General features: G+C 32.1%; 1 protein-coding gene across 1 annotated transcript in view; it reads left to right on the top strand.

The window, feature by feature from the left end:
* Positions 1-4,388: 4,388 nt before the first annotated feature.
* LOC117122248 (neuronal cell adhesion molecule-like) overlaps positions 4,389-19,405 on the top strand; it is a gene marked incomplete in the record, with an annotated part of 47,131 nt that continues 32,114 nt past the window's right edge. Inside the window, 2 exon segments of the mRNA XM_033267784.1 lie at positions 4,389-4,408; positions 13,377-13,474. Of these exon segments, the coding sequence (XP_033123675.1) occupies positions 4,404-4,408; positions 13,377-13,474 (103 nt within the window).

Below are 19,405 nucleotides of genomic sequence, written 5' to 3' on the forward strand. Positions count from 1 at the left end.
TATACAAAAATATTTTGGCATTGATGTATTATACCTTAAATGTTTGAATCGCATGGAAGTTATTCTTACACTCTTTTTCTTAAATGTTTTAGTTAAGGTGATTGTCTTCTAACACTAATTGTCATACAGTTTCTTAAAGAAAAGTTGGCCTCTTTTATTTCTAATAAAAATTTAGACTTGAACATGTCTTAATCTTTCCGAATATACAGTAATTTCAATGTAAACATGTTGTATTCTATCCTTTGTACAGTAGGTGGATGATGTCAATATGAAACATATCTTTAGGAAATACCAAGTGTACCATCTTGATAATAGATTTAAGCTACTCTTTTCCAATAGAAATATTCAAAGATATGATAAACTCTTACACTACAGAGTACTGTTTTTTTGTTGTTGTAAAGAATGTTGATTTTAAAGGTGCATTGTAGGCGGATAAAATCACAAAACTCATTCTTAAAAAGCTATCAAAACCTAATAACAACTGTTGCATAAAGACTTAACTTATTCAAGTGGAAATTGAATCCTGCTCTATTATTCCCCTTAATTCTAGCAAATAATGTTTTTATCGCTTTAGAATAACTTTGAAAAACGTGTTATTACAAACCCTACATAGATTGTATTCTAACTGAGCAAGGTAGTAGTACAGTCAATTTGGAGTTCTACTACTCCAATTTGAGGTAAGACGCCTGGCTATTTACAATCCCCACCTGCCCTACTTTAATCACACCTGTTTTTGCTGGGCCTGATTTTTTTCCCATGGCCTTTTATCTCTGCTCCTGTCAGATTGCTGATTGACTATTGCCATCTCCTGTTTACTCAGGAGTTCCAAGATGCCAATTTCTGAAGCACACTTTAAGCTTGGACTTATTTATAGTTAGACAAACAGGTATGTTAGTTGGTATTTTTTCCCTCAGTGCTTGGATGTGTCTTTCTGAGTTTAGTAAAAGGGCATGGTTTAATTGCCACTTAAGGATAGGTTGTGTGTAATGGAATATAAACAATCACAGGTTGGCATGACCAGTGGAGACATATTTAATAGGCCTTGCACTTACAGACAGTTTGTTGCAGTTTGAACGCTCATCTGCATTTGTTTCACAATGTGGTAGCATGCTGATTTGTGTCTGGTAAGCCTACAGTAGCACCCATTATAATGATACATTTCATTTGTGGATATGTTTGCCACTGCTTATAAATATTATTCAGTTCAGTAAGAAGAGGGAGAAAATCATATGTTAAATGAATAATTTTTATAAATACATTGGTCTAGTAATTTTTGCGTTGCATATGAGGCTTAAAATAGCAAATTATGATCGAAAAACAGGGGGTTGTCTTATACGCGTAACACATACCAGTATTTGATTTAAATCATATTCGTCTTATGTGTAGATCATCTGTAACATATGCACATTCACTGCTGAAATGAAGACTAACTGTTGGTATGAACACAGATCCTATAGTAAGAATGAATGCAATTTTATATTGCATCACAGTATTTGAAAGATTAGATTTGGGTCCGTTTTTAGCCATCTAGATGCTGCATCAAGACCATAAAGAGCAAAAAAAAGTAGGAATTTTGACGGTGAAACAGGGGAGGGGGTGGGGTGTCATCTTATACGCCAGACAGGCAAAAATCTTCCAAAAATTTTCTCAAATTTGGGGGTCATGTAGCAGATTGCCTGATATGCCAGAATATAGTGGTTTAATTGTATGTTTTCTTTAGCATTTTATTCAAGATTTTGAACACTGGCATCAAGCCAGACTATAACAACTGGTCAAAAGAAAAATATTACTTTACCAATACCTTAGCTGTACTGTATGCACTGCCTTTATATAATTTAGGTTACCGATTTGTATCTTTTGATGTTGAATCTCTGTTTTCAAATGATCCCGTTACTAAGTAAAGTAACTGTTTTCAAATGATCCTGTTAATTAATATAATTCTTGATAGGGTTTACAATAAGAAACTGATATCTACTAACCTTAAGAAAAATTTGCTAAGGAAACTACTTAGAGATTGCTGTACTAAAACTGTATTTACATGTAATAATGAATTTTATAAACAAACTGATGGTGTCTCAATGGGTTCGCCTCTTGGCCCAGGTTTAGCTAATATTTTAATGACTGAACTAGAAGAGTCTATTGTTACTAAACTTATTGAATCAGGTACTATTAAGTTTTATACTTGTTTTGTTGACGACACTCTAGTATTAGCTAAGCCCAATGATTTCCCGCAAATTCTAAGCTACTTCAATGCTTTTCATAGACTGATAAATTTTACTTTTGAATCATTTGAAAACAGTGACACAGCACACTTTCTGGATTTAAAATTTAACAACAGTGTAGGAAGCATGAGTACTGTATATATCGTAAAAATACACATACAGGTCAATATGTCCATTATGATAGCTTTGCTCCATGGAACATAAGATCTCCTGGATTCGTAGTTTAGTTTCTAGAGCCACAGATTGTGTACTCCTGATAAACTTCAAACAGAGCTTAGTAACATCAGAAAGTTTATGTCTTGGAATCGGTACCCTTTAAAAGTTGTTAATAATGTACTTAAGAAATTAAATGAACCTAAATATACATAGGCCTACGATAGCTTGATTAAGATTTGGGTTAGATTGCCTTATCTAGGAAAACCAGGTGAGTTCATTTTACGTAGATGTTTAAATAAGGTAAAGAAACACTTAATTAAACAGGTAAAATTCATAACTTTATGGCAGTATAAAAATGTTTCTCATTTTATATCTACTAAGGATCAAACCCCTAAGGAGTACAGAAGTTCTGTTGTCTATCATTTTAAATGTCCAGGCTGCAATAGTGATTATATTGGTAAGACAGATACAGTAGGTGCTTAATAACTAGACTTAAAGAACTTACTTCACGATCTGATCATGTTATATTTGATCATGTTAAAAACTGTGAGGCATTCCAATATGTTTTAGGATTACAGGGTATACTTGAAAATGATAATGTCGTCTGTAATGTAAGTAATAAATTAGGTTTAATATTTTCTAGTACTAACATTATTGACAGCTCCCGAAACTGGACTATCCTATAATTGTTTAAAGAAGTGTCCGCTATATGTAGACTACACCCTTTGCTTAACAATGGGCTCAGAGTTTCAAAAGAGCTTTCTTTGTTTTTGTAGGTATCTTTGATCATTAGAGTAAGAATGCTTTGATCTTTTGTTTAAATCACTGCTATGTCACCTACTAGAGGTAATGTTTTGATTGGTTAAACACTTTTGGTACTAGTGCATATAAGCTTGCTAATATGGATAATTTTTCATTCCTGATGATGACATAATTAATGTCGAAATATTGAATCCCAACACGATGGCGTGTATTTCAATACTTGGAGTATGTATTATACTTTCTTATATGAGTGTATATAATCATTAAGTTAAGAAGCAAGGAAAGATTTACTGTGTGTAAGATTTTTTTTTTAAACATAGAGGATGATGATTATCATAGCAAATTCCTTTAGAAGAGTTTACATCTCAGTTAGATATAATCTATTATGCAATGGCCTTTAAATGAGAGATTAGTATACTAAGTCGGAGGTAAAGTTCAAGTTCAAGGAGGTCGTCTGAATGGTTATTTTATATAAGACTTAAGTTAATCATTGATAACAGCTTAGCGATGACATAACAGGACTGGTCTTAATGCATTCACAATAATTCTTCCGTATTTAAGTTTTATTGTGATGTATTTAGTGATTCCAAATCTCTACCCTAAAGGTATTCAAAGAAAGCTGGTCTCACACATGTTTTTCCATGATATTGTATGCTAGGCCAGCCCCTGTGCCTCAAATTGCCTGTAAATGATGTAGTGATGTGTGTTGACGCATTTTGTTTAAGTAATTTTGGTTCCTTCTGTAGCGTTTTGAGCACTACTACGGTGGATTTGTACGCTTTATGATTCTTACTATATTTCAATACTGTGCTATGCTCTGTCTGAAATTGTTTGGTGTGTACCACACACATTGCCACAGGGTACGAGGATACTAACTTTACTACTACTTGGTAGCTTTGATTACACAACGATGGTAGGATTTAGGACCTAATAATTCCATCTACGCAACCGACATCTCATTGTCTGAATTTTAGGATGCAGTTCATCCAGAAACCATGCTGTGCAGACAACACAACGGTGAATATAACCAAGTTTTAATATACCTTATATATAAATATAAAGCAGCTGTCTACATTAGCCATTTCCATCTGTGAGCTGTATACACAGTGTCCGTGCCGTTCTCGTACCCCAAGGTGCCATAGTCAATTTTGGGTAGTACTTCTTCCTTCGTCTGCGTAAATATGCATGCACCGAGAAGTAGTTGAAACTACCGCACTGTGTACTGCATTTACCAATGAAATGTTTATTACCTGATGAATATTTATGAGGTATAGTAAAATTTAGAACTTTTTATTTTTTTCCTGTTGTCTTTAAATATCAGGACTCTGGACAATGACATGCCAGAACCTTTAACCGCAATCCAGCTAAAAAAATGTTCATCTACGACATAAGTCTTTAGAGGTTTTCAATAAGCTTTAGTGGAATATTTAGTTAGATCAGTGAGATAATAATGAATGTTTAATTTAAAAACTAGGACAAAGTTTAATAATTTCACTATTGTGACAGTCAACGATGTACAAAGGCTGAAAGGTAATTACATCTATACTGAAATTTATGACTTGTACTTATGAAATGAATCATGCCCACACAATATTGAAAACCATTTAATTTAATATCTTTCTATTTATTCAGAAATTTAGCATTTCATTAGATTTAATTTCTTTTTGCGATGCTAATTAATGGGAATCATTTAGTCCACGTGTACGTGTTAAAGTGTATGATCGAAATCATAACAGGTAGGAGTTCTAAAAGGTATTAATTAAACTTTAATATAATAAATTTAGTGAAAACGCCGAAAATTATACATTATTTGAGAAAATTTATGTCTGCGTCTGCTTTTTTCACCTTCTTGCTAAGTTTCTCAAACAGTCTAAGGTCTTGCTTTGTGACCGTACTGATCTGTGTAAACTCATGTACAATACAGCCAAACTTCCAAATAGAAAGTAGTATAAAGACGTATTTAAGAGCAACAAAAATACATTTAATAGAACCAGACATCTTCAGTGTAACAAAAAAATAAAATTGAATTCAGATATTCTGAGGTTTATATACCTTTGCTTATAACTTATGCACATTGGAGTTAATTCATTCTAAATAGGTATTTGAATACATAGTAGTGTCGTAACTTGTTGGCACGTTAAAATTACGTAATTCAAATTTTAGTTTCTCAAACAGTCTAAGGTCAAAAGCAAACTTTAATAAATGCTTAAACTTTAATAAATTTAATATATGTACCATGTTTGTAAAGATTGCTTGGTTTTAATGTATCTGGTTTGATGTTTTTCTTATATGTCCTCCATTTCATTTTTTACACTGCCTTTGCAAATTGTTTTTTTAATAAGTTTTCCATGGTATACCAAAAGTAAATAATCATATGTTTGCCAGTCTCCGTTTAATTTACACAAATTTTATGATTTTCCTATTCGAGTCCATTCTTCTACCCTACAAATTAACTTGTTCTTTTTCCTGTCTTTTTGAGTTAGAAAGATAAATAAATAAGTTATTGGCTGGTGTCCACAACTTGGTTCACATGAAAATTGTGTTCAAATGCTTCGACATGGAGAATAAAAATAAAATCTTAAACTCCAAAGATGCAAAAGACAAGATAATACGAAAAAGAAAAGAAAGATATGGCATGGAAATTTAATAATAAGCAACCAGATCAGTTGTTTTATACTTCAAATTAAATTATTTATTTATTTACTTTTTATTTATTTATTTATATTTATTTTTAATTATTATTTTTTTTTGTCTTGTATTAAATTATTATACTTCTAGTTGATTTCCAACCATGCTGCTATTGCATTAAATAATACATTATTATTTAATGTATTATTTAATAATACATTATTATTAATTTTAAACATTAAAATTGGCACCATATACCACTCATAAGCACCACCGCCACCCAACTTGTGTGAACCCCTATGATCTTCTTGGGTAGCATCCAACTAGAACCAGAAATTATTTACAACATATTAGATCATGGCGATTTTTTAGCTGAATGAAATTGCTGAGATATTTTTTACAAATTGTGTGAGATGCAGGTATAAAGGAAGAATCTAGAGATCAATGCTGTAGGTAATATTTAATACTCTTCAACAGTTGCTGAGACAGATGATTTAACACCATCCATATACAAAGCAGAGAGCAGGAGCCTTTCTGGTTGAAGCACCATTAGATCCACTCTCCTTGTATTTCAACAAACAGCTTAGGTTTCAATCTCCAAAAACCCTTCAGAGTACAGCTGAATTAAGAGTGAGTGTTGAGAAGCATTATGAGGTTAAATAGTAGGATTAAAATGCATTCCCAGTTACAGGTGTAATCATATAAATCAAGAAATATCCACATTTTAAAAATTATTTTACAGTATCATATTTTGTTCTATAATGTTTATATCTACAGTACCGTAGTTATTTATACTGTAGATGCATTCAACAAATGAACATGGTCACATATTTTTTTTGTAGGCTTGGAAGGGGTTTTAGACACTCTCATAATTTTATTTGCAGAAAGTGAGGGAACATTTGGCAAATTTGCATCCTTTGCAATCCCATCCATTAAAGGTGGAAGATATGATACGCATTTTAAAACAACCGCACATATCTTACAATTATCATCTTTCTACTATTTTTCAAAATTGTTTTAAAAATGAATAAAAAAAGAAAATTATATTCATATTTAAGTCTCAGAGTGCTATTTCCGGTCATCTAGAGGTGCGATATTCATTTCTTACCTGGGCCTCCTTTATTTCAACTTCCTAGATTCCTTCATTGAGAAATGAAGGAGATGACAAGAACTTTATAATCACTTGTCATGATGCCCTTTTTAGTAGATCTGTACAAATATACAAAAGAGCAAGAATAATCATATTTAGATCAAGTAATGCCTCCCTTTTATCACTTTCATTATAATCCGTATTGTGCTATCTTCCAAGGCAATACAATGGAGTTAAATCGACCGAAAAATTTTGGTCAAAGAATGTCAGGGGTTATGAAACGTGATACTTTTCAAACACTCACATGTTTGTCTGGTAGTGTGAGTAGCCATAAATAATTTCATAAAATTCTTGCATATTATTAGGACAAAAGCTATAATTTTATTTTAATTGATAATTTAGAAGTTGTTTTATAGTGATAATAATATGTGGCTATACACATACCCTGGTTTAGTGGAAATGATCAAAACACAATCATTGATTGGCTAAAGTTAGGATAGAAGCAACATGTTTCATTATAAAACATTAAGTAATAAACATGATTGTATTTGTTACATGCGTTGTAAATGTCATGAAGGAAATGTTTGCTTTTCTGGTATCAATGACCAAAGCCTTTAAAAGCTATCCATTGAATTATCAGAGACATTTATTTTAATTGCTTTTCCTCTTGAAAGACAAAAATTTCTCCTCTTGCGTACTGTCTTGTAAAATCTAGAGGATTCGTTGGCGGGGAATGAGCTGTCTCTTGATAAACAGTAATAGGCCTCGGTGTCATCTTTAATGTTGTAGGAATTTTGGTTTGAAGATACGCGTGGGATGCCGCACACTCTGCTCGACTTATCGCCACCATTAACGTTGCAATTAGTTGCAAAGTTTTGCTTCATGGTGAAATTTCAGGAGCAATATCAATTGTCTGTTTCATTCTAGCCGTGCATCCCCCATTGGAGTACATGTTATTTCATATTTTCTATCTTAAGCCAAATAAAAAATTTACTAGTTTCTCATCTTCATTGCCTTTTTTTTTTTTTAATTTCCTTTATTTTACAAAATGTACGATAATCAGGGTAACTCACATCAGTAAAATTCCTCGCTCAATTGTTCATGGTTAGGGATATATGGTATGAATCATGTCTAGTGCTTCTTTTATTTGCCTTCAATGTGTCTAGTTGGTAAAAGTGAGAAAGTAGCAGCTATTTTCCATTGACCATCTTGGATTTGCCATCTTGGAGTTAAAAAATAGAAAAATGTGCCCTCATTTTTCTTTTTTCAAAATATTAGGACGAGAAACTACTTTTTTTTTTTACTTGGCCCGTATCAATCGCGATTATATAGCTTTGAAAATTCTCAAAGGTATACTATCAATTTTAAGGTGAAGATTTTACTAATTGGGGAAAACAATTTAGAAAAAGTAGTTTGGAGCAATGTTCAAGAAAATTTGTGTCATATAACAAGTAAAAAGATTCAAGAGCACTGAACTCACAGAAATGCCTATTTCTCAGCTATCCTTGGCGTTCATCTAACTTTCCTGCTCGAATTTCTCTACATACTGTACACCACATGTATCTTCTTGGATAGAGAAAGACAAGCATAGATAGTCCTACCTACCTAACAAAATTCACACACAAAGGTTTCAAACCTCTAGCCTCAAAGAGTCCGATTCTAAAGGGTTCCAATTAATGAAATCGGGACGCACTCCCTCAGGCGAGCAAGAATCTCCTGAAAAAAAAACCTGTCTCTTTAAATTTTCTAAAATAATTTTTAGAGATTAAAAAAAAAGGAAAATTATATTCAAATTTAAGTCTGAAAGTGCCATTTTCGGCGATCTAGAGGTGCTATAATCATAAATTTTCTCACCTCGGCCCAACCATGGTGAGCCTGAAGTGGTCTAGCCCCCTCCATTCATGAAAGTCCCTTCCTGAAAGTCTCTCACTGGGTCCCTCTATTTGAAATTCTTGGATCCACCACTGCAGATCTGGAATTAATATAACATTTCTAATGAAATTTTGAAAATGATATATACCTTTTAAAAAAAAAAAGAAACAAACCACACAGCATCGCACCATTTCAGCGACCTCCCAAAATACTGGCCAGTTAGGTCACAGGTGGTTTTCCATTCTATTTTGATTTTTCATAATCTTATTTTTTTTTCTTGTTATTTAGTCCCATATTTTTTTAGCATTTCCCTAAGGCCCCAAAAAAAATTATACTTGGTTTAGCGTCACATCGTCAAGAAACAATGGGAAAGAATCGCCTGCCCTTTGCTAAGAGTGTACACTGCGTTCCTCAATATGCACATGGGCATTATTGCACACATTACCAACAATACCATGTCATTTCTACCCTCCATCTGGTTTATATAAATGTTTATATAAAGTTCTCCATGGTTTGGTGCACTCATTGTGGCTACCACCAGTTTACCTAGAACTAAACTATACTGCTCTCTTATATTACTAACATTACATACGGTATGATGATTTGCTTGATGCCGATGGTTAACAAGTATATTTAGGCAAAGGGCAGGCGATTCTTTCCCATTGTCATTGAATCCTGTATAGACTCCAGCCGAATCCAGCGAATCATCATACCGTATGAACTGTATAGTAATACAAGAGAGCAGCATGGAATGTATGCAATATTGCCCATGTGCATATTGAGGAACGCAGTGTACACTCTTATGCAAAGGGCAGGCGATTCTTTCCCATTGTATCCGCGCATTTCACCACCAATAGGAGTTAACTAGAATTAAGTTTTTCAGACTTTCTTGGGATATTCTTGATTTTTTTCACACTGAAAAGATCTAAGCCAAATCCTTTTCTCTTCTCACTCCTGTTGTCATCTTTGTTGCTTATTTTTCTTTTATATCTTTTAAGATTTACTGTATGTGGCTATATCCACAGCAACTGATCATCCTAAGATCCTTAGGAAACCAATTTTCCAAAAATTGTTTAATGTCAACCCTCAGTGAGACAAAGTAATATTTTCGTAACAGTGAAGTGTTTTTAGAATATTTAAATCCAAGCTAAACAAAATATGAGCATCAAGTTTGTCTTGATCATCCACTTATTGCCATTTGTTTTTCTATCTATATTGGATTATGAAAGTCTAATCAAAGTTCTGAAATTGCATGCATATCATAAATCATGTGTTATTAATGTAACTCGACATTTGGATGTAATAAAGTCGGTGCAGACAAAATTGCATAGTGTTTTGTTCAACAGTACACAAGTGTACATTTTGAATGTGGTTTTTAATGCTAGGTTTGAATTGGATTAGATTGCTTTTTTACAACCTGTTTAGTGTTGCATATCACTGTAGAGTAATGAACAATATTACAATAATAATGTAATAGGTCAAGTTATATAGAATGTCATGAACAGGGTGTCTGTGTGTTCTACATCCAACTTAAAACGTGAATTAGACAGACAGAAAAAAAAATGTCTATGTACATTATGTTGTTTTACTAAGTATTACAGTATTTTTATTTAATGTACTGCGTAATTGTGCAAAGTTTATGTTATTCCTACCTTGTACGACTATATATGAAATACCGGTACATACGGTAAATCCCAGTATGGGAGGCTTTTTTATTTTTAACCATATTTATAGAATGTGACCCTTCCAATGTATCTTAGAAGGTCGGCTAATATTCAGGGGCCAACTTTGAATAAATGAAATAATGTGATGCTTTTATCAGCGAAGTCCCTGTATAAGGCTTAGGGAGTGGAGTTTTTTTACTGTAGTCCTCTAAGAAAAAGTCTTGCTGTCATAGGAATTGAGCACAGAACCCTGGGATTAAAATAGGCAAGCATCCACTAATTTATTCAACTCCACTCCATTGATGATGTATCGCACAGTTAATGTAGGATTTTATATTCACAGCAGGCATAAATCCCATTGCTCTCCTGGTCATTCAATTTTTTTGTGATCATATTTTTGTTGCAAGGTTTTTTCATACCATAAATGGGCTTGCCATGCCAAAATCTAGCACTAGTGACCAAAACAAGAAAATTGACTTTTTAATACAGGTCTCCCTCTAATTAAGAACCTTCCAATTAAAGAACACCTCAGATTAAGGACCACTTTCCTGTGGTTCCATTTGAATTCCTTTCCTTTAACATTAGCTATACCCTTCAATTAAGGACTTCCTCTATTTAGAGACCAAAGACCATGGTTATGGTGAACCCAAATGAAAATTTTCCCTCTAATTAAAGATCGCTATGAAGTAAATAGTGATGTTAATGCTATGATTTTCTATAATAAATTTTATTATAGGGTTTAAAACAAAAATATTAGCCAATACACATCATAAGATGTTGTTTTGTGTGTGTGTTTTTTTTTTTATATAATCACTTTTTAATAAATTATATTTATCATTTTATATTATTCAAATAATGTATAACTTAAATTGAATTGAATTGAGTAGCGATATGTCAGCAGGGTTGTTAGTAATATTTTAATGGAAAGTTATTTAGAACAAGTACAGAAAATGTCTTGATTGCAGAGAAATCCTTTGAAATATAAATAAATAACAGCATGCAGTAACTTGTACATCAATTCTAAACCATTTAATACATTATTTCTCCTATGTTACTTCTACGGATTAACAAGATAAGAAACGTATCTCAACTGCATTTTGACTCCACATAAAGCTGGTGGAACCACAACATTTCTGATCATTACTAAAAAACTTAATAAGAATATGTCCAATGGTAAAATCATGTAAGAGACCTAAATTATTGACATAATAAATAATAAATTGTTATTTATATAGCGCATATTGCAAGAACTGCCTCTATGCATTTAACAACAACTAAAATGGATATAATAAAAAAAAAAGATAATATAGTAGTGATACGGTGTGGTGGCAAGCAGTGCATGGTCTCTTAAAGTCAACCATCCGCCTCTGCTCTGGCATGAGCAGTATTTTACAAAGTCCCATAAAAATTAATTCTCAAGTCTGTCGTTTTCAACAATTCTACAAGTACTAGACATAGGCCTATACCTTACTGGCTAGGTAGGTCAAATTAGGCCACTATTTATGTTGCAGCTATTATTATTACTCCATCCTGGGTCTCTGAAGGAGACTTGGGAACCCTGGGCCCTAAATGTGGTCGTTAGATTTCTCTCTTTTTTAGTGAAATTAGGAAATAATACCTTTAATGTTTTAAAATGTATGAGTACATGTGCTTACTGTCTGCTTACATGAAAATTGCAAAATTTTGCAGATAGGTTCTTTTCCGGGAGATTCTTGCCTTTAGGAGTGTGTGAAGCCGTCTCGATTTCCGGGATTGGATTGGATTTGGAGGGATTCTAATTAGAGACCAAAGCTGCTAAAGACCACCAAAATCCTGGTCCCATAAGTGGTCTTTAATTGGAGGGAGACCTGTATAGTATTTCACATTAAGCTTTAAAATGATAGGTCATTTACGGAAATCAACTTATTTGCCAAAGCTATGAGCAAAACTTGTATTATGGCTTCTCTACTAAAGTATACAACACAGCCACATTCATAATTACTCAGTTTAACCTTTAGTGACAGTACGCTGGTTTTGGGATTGAAGCCTCAAAATGTCATAATAAAAAAAATATATATTTTGCACGCTATTTTTATGAGCAAGTGAGTATGCAGAATTGAACATACTGTAGGTGCTTTGCAATCTGGACATTTCGTAACCAAGGCATTTCAGGTCTCAAAATGTCCAGGTTGCAAGATATCAGTGGTGGAGTCGCTGGGGGCTCTGGATTACAGAATGTTGACCTTTCCATATTGAATAATTGCTGTATAAATGTAATTTTTGGTTTTCTTTAAGTTGTACAGTATACAGTTTTTTTATAATCAGGAGTGGATCCAGCGGGGGCCATGAGGGCCCGTACTCCCCTGTCAGTCAAGCCAAAAAATAAAAATGAGTGAGAAAAATTTCAGATAAAAAGAGGAAAAAGGAAAAAATGAGTATACCCATGAGTTCAGTCTGGCGATCTGGCATTGGGGTGAAAGGAGAGCTTGATTATTTGCCACTTATTTACACCAACCATGGTGGGGCTGAGGTGGGCGCGGCGGCGAGAACTTCATATTGTAATCTAATTAACTTATAGGTTAATGAATTGTATGTTTACTATTTTGAATATTTAATAATGATAATGGAGTTTGTAATTTGGTGTTTTTGAATGTATTTTAATTTTTTGTTGTTTGTAATCTTTAATTTTTGTATTACAATAATTTCAGACTGGTTTTGCTTTTTGTATTTTACTATATACCAGAATTAAATTTTAAAAAAATAAAATAAAATATGTGCCCCTTCCCCGTGAAATCCACCATTCAAATTTTTTTAATTTAAATTTGTTAACTTTTGTTCCCTTCTCCTTCACGGACTTGTAGAAGAACAACTTTTGTTGAAACAAGTTTTCCTATGTGAAAATAAAGCTAATTATTATATGTATTATAAATTTCTTTTCTGAGTAGCAGCAATACTATATTTAAGGGGAAAAAAACCCATCAATTTCGATATGTTTTATTTCAGATTTAATGCTGACATAATCGGTTGTTTCATGATGATTTCTCAGCGAACATTTGTTGCTGTAATCCTGTTGCTCACGTCATCACAAATCGGTCATGGCCGTAAGTACTTCTCAAAGAGATCATTCATTTCCTCACAGTCTATTTTCATTTCGTGGAATTATTTTTCTTGGTGGTTGGAACTATGTTAATGATAACAATAATAACAAAAATTGTATACTGGTGCATTTCGTAGGAAAACATAAATGGATAGATACAAAAATGGAGAGCATTAAAGTCACAATATAAACCATCGCGATATAGAAAATAATATATTAATGAATACCGTAATAATAATTATTGCAATAATTGCTTTTGTGCACTAATGAAGAATTAATAACAGGAAAAGAGAACATCTTTTATCTGTACATTTAAACAGTGGTATTGCCAACAGTGACAAAGGAGTTTGCATGAACGCATATTCTCCCCAAAAAAGCTCGCATCCCCAGTCGCCCCAACCCCCACTTGAAATTTTTTAAGCAGAAATGTTATACTAAAGTAGATATGACTTCATACTACGGTACCTTGTTTGTCCAGCTTGCTCCCCTCATTTTATCATCAAGTTCCCATCTCCCCCATTTCAGTACAGTATTCCCCTGGGTATGCCACTTGCCAGCAGGTCATGGTTTAATCCAAACATCACTGTATGCAATAAGCTAGGTTTTTGCAGTTTCCACAAAATTTCTTCTGGTGCCATTACCGTTGACATGTAAAATAACTTTGTTTTAATGCAAGACAGTAATGAATGAATATGTTAATGTATAGAAATTGTTTAGATTTTTGTTGAAAAAATAATATTGCTGTGGTTTTGATTGGAAAATAAATAGTACGTTTCAATTTTTTAAATTTTTTCTACAAACCAAAAAGTATGCGGTAAGTGATGCTTGGTAACAAACCCTAAAATTAGGCTTAAGCGATACTTTTTTTTGTAGTACCTTGTTTTGCGAACCCGCCGCCCGCCAATAATGATGGTTTCAATTAAAAATAACCTTTTATTTTTGGCCAATTAGTGCGCCTTCTGCCACGTGAAAATGGAAATTTAAGCAGAGCTATAAAAAGTTAATTTTTTTTGCTGGACCAAGGTCTAGTTTTACTAAAATAATTGCTAGCCCTGTATGGGTATATCATCTATTGAATATTAGTCTAGTTTTAATGTATTTTATTGCTAGCCCGGCACTAAAATACTCAAGTCCTGGACCCAGGACCACCACCTTTTTGCAGCCCTGTTAAGGAAAAAATTTTTCTTTATTTTTATTACTGCCACCGCTGCCTAGAAAAATCTCTAAAAAGTAATGAATTCAACCAAATTATATAAATTTAAAGCATTTAACCATTCCATTACTAAAATCTTTATATTCACCAATAAAAGTTTATTTTTATTATCTCCTCTGTCTGGATGTTTCTGGCAAAACTATTTGCTAAATAAAAAACATATTTTTATTTTTTTTCCCGCCCTCATCTGGTGACCCTTAAAAAATTAAGTTCACGAAACAAGGTATAAAAAAAAGTCTCGCCTAAAACTAAGCCTATTTGATTACAGGGCGAGCAACCATGATGTTAAAATGCCACTCTAGGCAACCTAGGAAATTTTTAGCATGACCTAACCTACAATACCAAGGTATTAACGGATGTTAAATCCGTAAATATTTTGTAAGCTTTCACTTGGGAACATTACCAGCTTACCTTTAGGTCATTATATCCTTATAGTACTGTAGCTAGATCAGAAACACTTGCCACTAGGTGGCATCAGTCTATGAGGCCTATGGGAGGAAGTACTACATCAAATGATGCTCAATCGCCCAGAACAAGTACTATATAATATAATAATTATGTCAAAAAACATATTTTTTTTAATTGCAAGCCAAAGCATACATTAACATTTGCAATTTACTGTTATAGCATCGCCATTCATTGCTGTAACGTCTCTGCCCTTTTTTATTTAATTTGGTGATATTCAAAAATTTTGTTTAGGAATATTATTTCATTTAATTTCAGTACTATTTTCAGACAATTTAGAATATTGTTTCTACATTAGCAATTTTAATGAAACCAAAAAAAAAATTGTACCTGATTTCTGTACACAGTTGCTTCTCATAACATATTTTGATTATTTTGAATGTGTTGGTTGAGGTGTGTGTAAATTCAAATAACAATTCAATAAAATCAATTAGTATTACAACAACATAAACACAATAGTATCACGTGAAAGGTTATTATTTTCATGATTTGGACTTGCTTAGCAGTAATGTTTTCTGAATTGTGTGGAATACAAAGTTTACATTAATGCAAAAAATCCAATATATAAAAGGACAACAAATTTTGTTCAAAAACAAAGATAAGTTGAGTTGCTATCCTGTGACGGGATTGCACAAAAGTAGAATTAAATCTACAGTACTCTCAAGGGACTCTTCTTATTAAACAACAGCAACAGACATACAAAATTTCATACAAACAATGTACACACAATTGAATGGTGTGAAATATGCAAATATGCCATTTACGGTATGTTGTACTGCAATTTCTCCAGCAGGTCTCCACCAAAGCGTTTTTATTTGTTTATTTTTTTTCCATAACAAACCAAAACCATGACTTATTTTCAAAATACTGTATATGACGCAGTAAATTGTAGTATGTATGTGTAGTTGTTAATTATTTAAATAGCAAAATTTTGCTCTAATGTACCATGCTTGACTGAAAGCTAGAGTAAGTCAATTACAATTCAGGGTTTAAGCTGATAAAAAAAATATTTAGCAATTTTGCTAATTCTTTACCAAAAAATTAGCCAAATAGAAATGTAAGCATATTTAGAACACAAAAATCAGCTTTTATTAGGATTTGGCTATTTGGCTAATGACAGCGTAAACACTGGCAATTAAATTTTTATAGCAAACTTCAAATAGTACATAATGTGGATTAATGTACTTATTTTGATATATGCTTATTTTTAAATTTTAATGATACCAACATTACATCACATGAATAATTATTTTAGAAGATATAATCATACATAAATACTGCAATTTTTCATATTTGTATATGACACTGGATGATTACTCTTTTCTATCAATTGACAGTTCTTCCAGACAGACCAGGTAAAACATTTCTATAGCTTTTGTAGATTAATCATAATGTAGTTATGTTTATAGAGCAGCGATAACATCAAACCCTCTTGTTTTTGTCTGTGTTTTTGTTGCAGACCAATGTTTTGGTTCCCTTGGCTTTGTGTGACCTTTATCCCTAAAAATTTGCATGGTAGACATTTTAGAATGTGTACAATTAATAAGTAATTTTGGCTATGGAATTAATAATTGACAGAATATAATTAACTCCACCTGTATTATAAATAAATCTTTATGTTTATTTTTTATTATTTTTTAAATACAAATTCTTGATTTTGCGTGAAAACGGCTGATATTCTATGTGGTGAGTAAGACCAATTCTTTTCCGTATCAGTAATCCGGAATGATTGAATTAATTATTAGGATCAGAATTTATTTCATTGGATGCCTTGGATTTAAGATACTATTAACCGCAATCTGTTCTGTTAGCGTGATGGGATGTGCTTTATCATTAGCTTATTTGTTTTGTGTTTCGTTCTGGGAGAAATAGATTTTATGGTTCCCCCTTCAAATTTATACTAACTTTAAATATTAATAATTAGGGTATAATAGATTTAGAAAATAGATGAATAGTAGTTATCTGTTTTTTGTAATTTGTATGCTATTTATATCCTTTTGATACTGACAACTATACTTCAGATATATGAAAAGATACAAACAACATTATCTGCTTGAAATTTAGGCCTACATTACTACAGTATGTATTTAGAGTACTGTACATATAGCTATATAGTATGTTACAGTACATATTCCATATTTACCCAAGAATACGGTAGTTTGTAGTTACTGTATTTCCAAATTATTTTGGGAAAAGGTAATTGCATTTTGTTAAGAATAATACTGTATTTAGTCATAGAGACCTGGAAATTAGTGGGTGTTTTAATCTGTAATATAATTCTAATTGAACCAAAACCACAATACTTTACTATCAATTTACTTTTCTAGTCCATAGTGCTTAAATATTCAGAGACAGTTTGTTACAATTGATCTTTATCAAAAGACAAGTGATTTATCATAATTTCTTAATGTTACCTAATTGCTAAATTCATTATTTATGACGAGTTTCTGTTCCTCGTCATTAAATTTAGACTGAAACATAGAGTGATCAAAAATGTATTTACAGTTGATTCTGTGAACTCAATTCATGCAACAAACGTACATAGGAGTCATTAAATATATTTATTGTAAAAGATGCTAAATTCATTATCTACGACGAGCTTCTTTTCCTCGTCATTAAATTTAGACTGAAAAGTAGAGTGATTAAAAATGTATTTACAGTTGATTCTCTGAACTCAATTCACGCAACAAATGTACATAGGAGTCATTATTAAATATATTTATTGTAGAAAATGCTAAATTCATTATCTACGATGAGTTTCTTTTCCTCGTCATTAAATTTAGACTGAAAAGTAGAGTGATTAAAAATGTATTTACAGTTGATTCTCTGAACTCAATTCACACAACAAATGTACATAGGACTCAGAGTCATTATTAAATATATTTATTGTAGAAAATGCTAAATTCATTATCTACGATGAGTTTCTTTTCCTCGTCATTAAATTTAGACTGAAAAATAGAGTGATTAAAAATGTATTACAGTTGATTCTCTGAACTCATTTCACACAAATAACGTACGTAGGAGTCATTACTAAATATAATAGAAATGTTATTGCCTTTGTATCCTTTTTAGTGTTTCTTGGTGAGTTGATATAAATTCAAGCAGAACAAACAGGTTTTCTCTTCTGGCATGCATGTGGGTATATGTGTAAGAATAGGGTGATAAGATTATAGACAGTTCTGAGTTAATGTAGGAAAGAGGTGTAACAGTTTATTATGGTTTTTTTAACAAAACAAAATATCCAAATGTTAAATTAATAGTCATACACTTTTCGTGGGAGTGAGGGTGGTCACAGTGAAGAGTATGTTTTGTACTCTCCTAAAAATGAATAATAAAAATGAAAAGTTCCATATTTTTTTTTTAGAAATGAATATCAAATGGTTTATAATGAGATGAATAAATATATCTATAATCAAGTTCAAGTGTGATTCATTTATGATTTTAATCAAAATGATTAAAACCAGAGAAATGCTAAGCTACTGTTGCATTATTATCTGTTTAAAAGTTCTTAAAACAAAAGCATGCTAATTTTGGAAGTCACTGCATGCGGCCGTTCCAAGGCAAAACAACGTAACTGCACAAAAACAAATTACTGTAATTTAGCAGTTGCGTTGTTTTACCACGGGATGGCCGCAGAGACCTTTTTTTTTCCTGAATTTTCTTAAAAACATCTAATTTATTTTCACATTGATACAATTTAGACAATTGATGAAGACATAATAATAATAATAATAATAATAATAATAATAATAATAATAATAATAATAATAATAAACTGTAAAAACAAAAATATGTAGACATGAACTTGTGGGAGATTCAGTAGATTAGTTTCCGAACTAACGAAGATTGAAATGGGAGAAATGCTATATACGTTACTGTAGTTGCAGCAGTGGCTTTACTATTACTGTATGTATTGCACTGATGTGTTTTGCGGTATCAATCACCCTTATATTATTGCATCCCACATTATTTATTTTTTTTTTTTTTCTGTGTAAATAAATGCATACCAATATAGTCTTTAGTAGTTAATTGAACAGTCTAGAATAAAAGCTTTGTATGTCTTGAAATAGAAAATTCAGACTAGGGCCTAGTACTAACACCTTGATAGAAGTATTATTGTATTCGCTTATAGGCAGTCATATGAATAGCTTTAGTAAAGTTGACGCAAAGCATTTGCTTATCCAGTAGTGCGTTTACCACAATTAATACTGGCAGTGTGTTAATTTTCTCATATCTCTTACTTTAAGTTGTATCTGC

The sequence above is a fragment of the Anneissia japonica genome, unplaced genomic scaffold, assembly GCF_011630105.1.
Source record: "Anneissia japonica isolate Jap-2015-1 unplaced genomic scaffold, ASM1163010v1 scaffold1208_len1460985_cov181, whole genome shotgun sequence".
In the NCBI taxonomy this organism is placed as follows: domain Eukaryota; kingdom Metazoa; phylum Echinodermata; class Crinoidea; order Comatulida; family Comatulidae; genus Anneissia; species Anneissia japonica.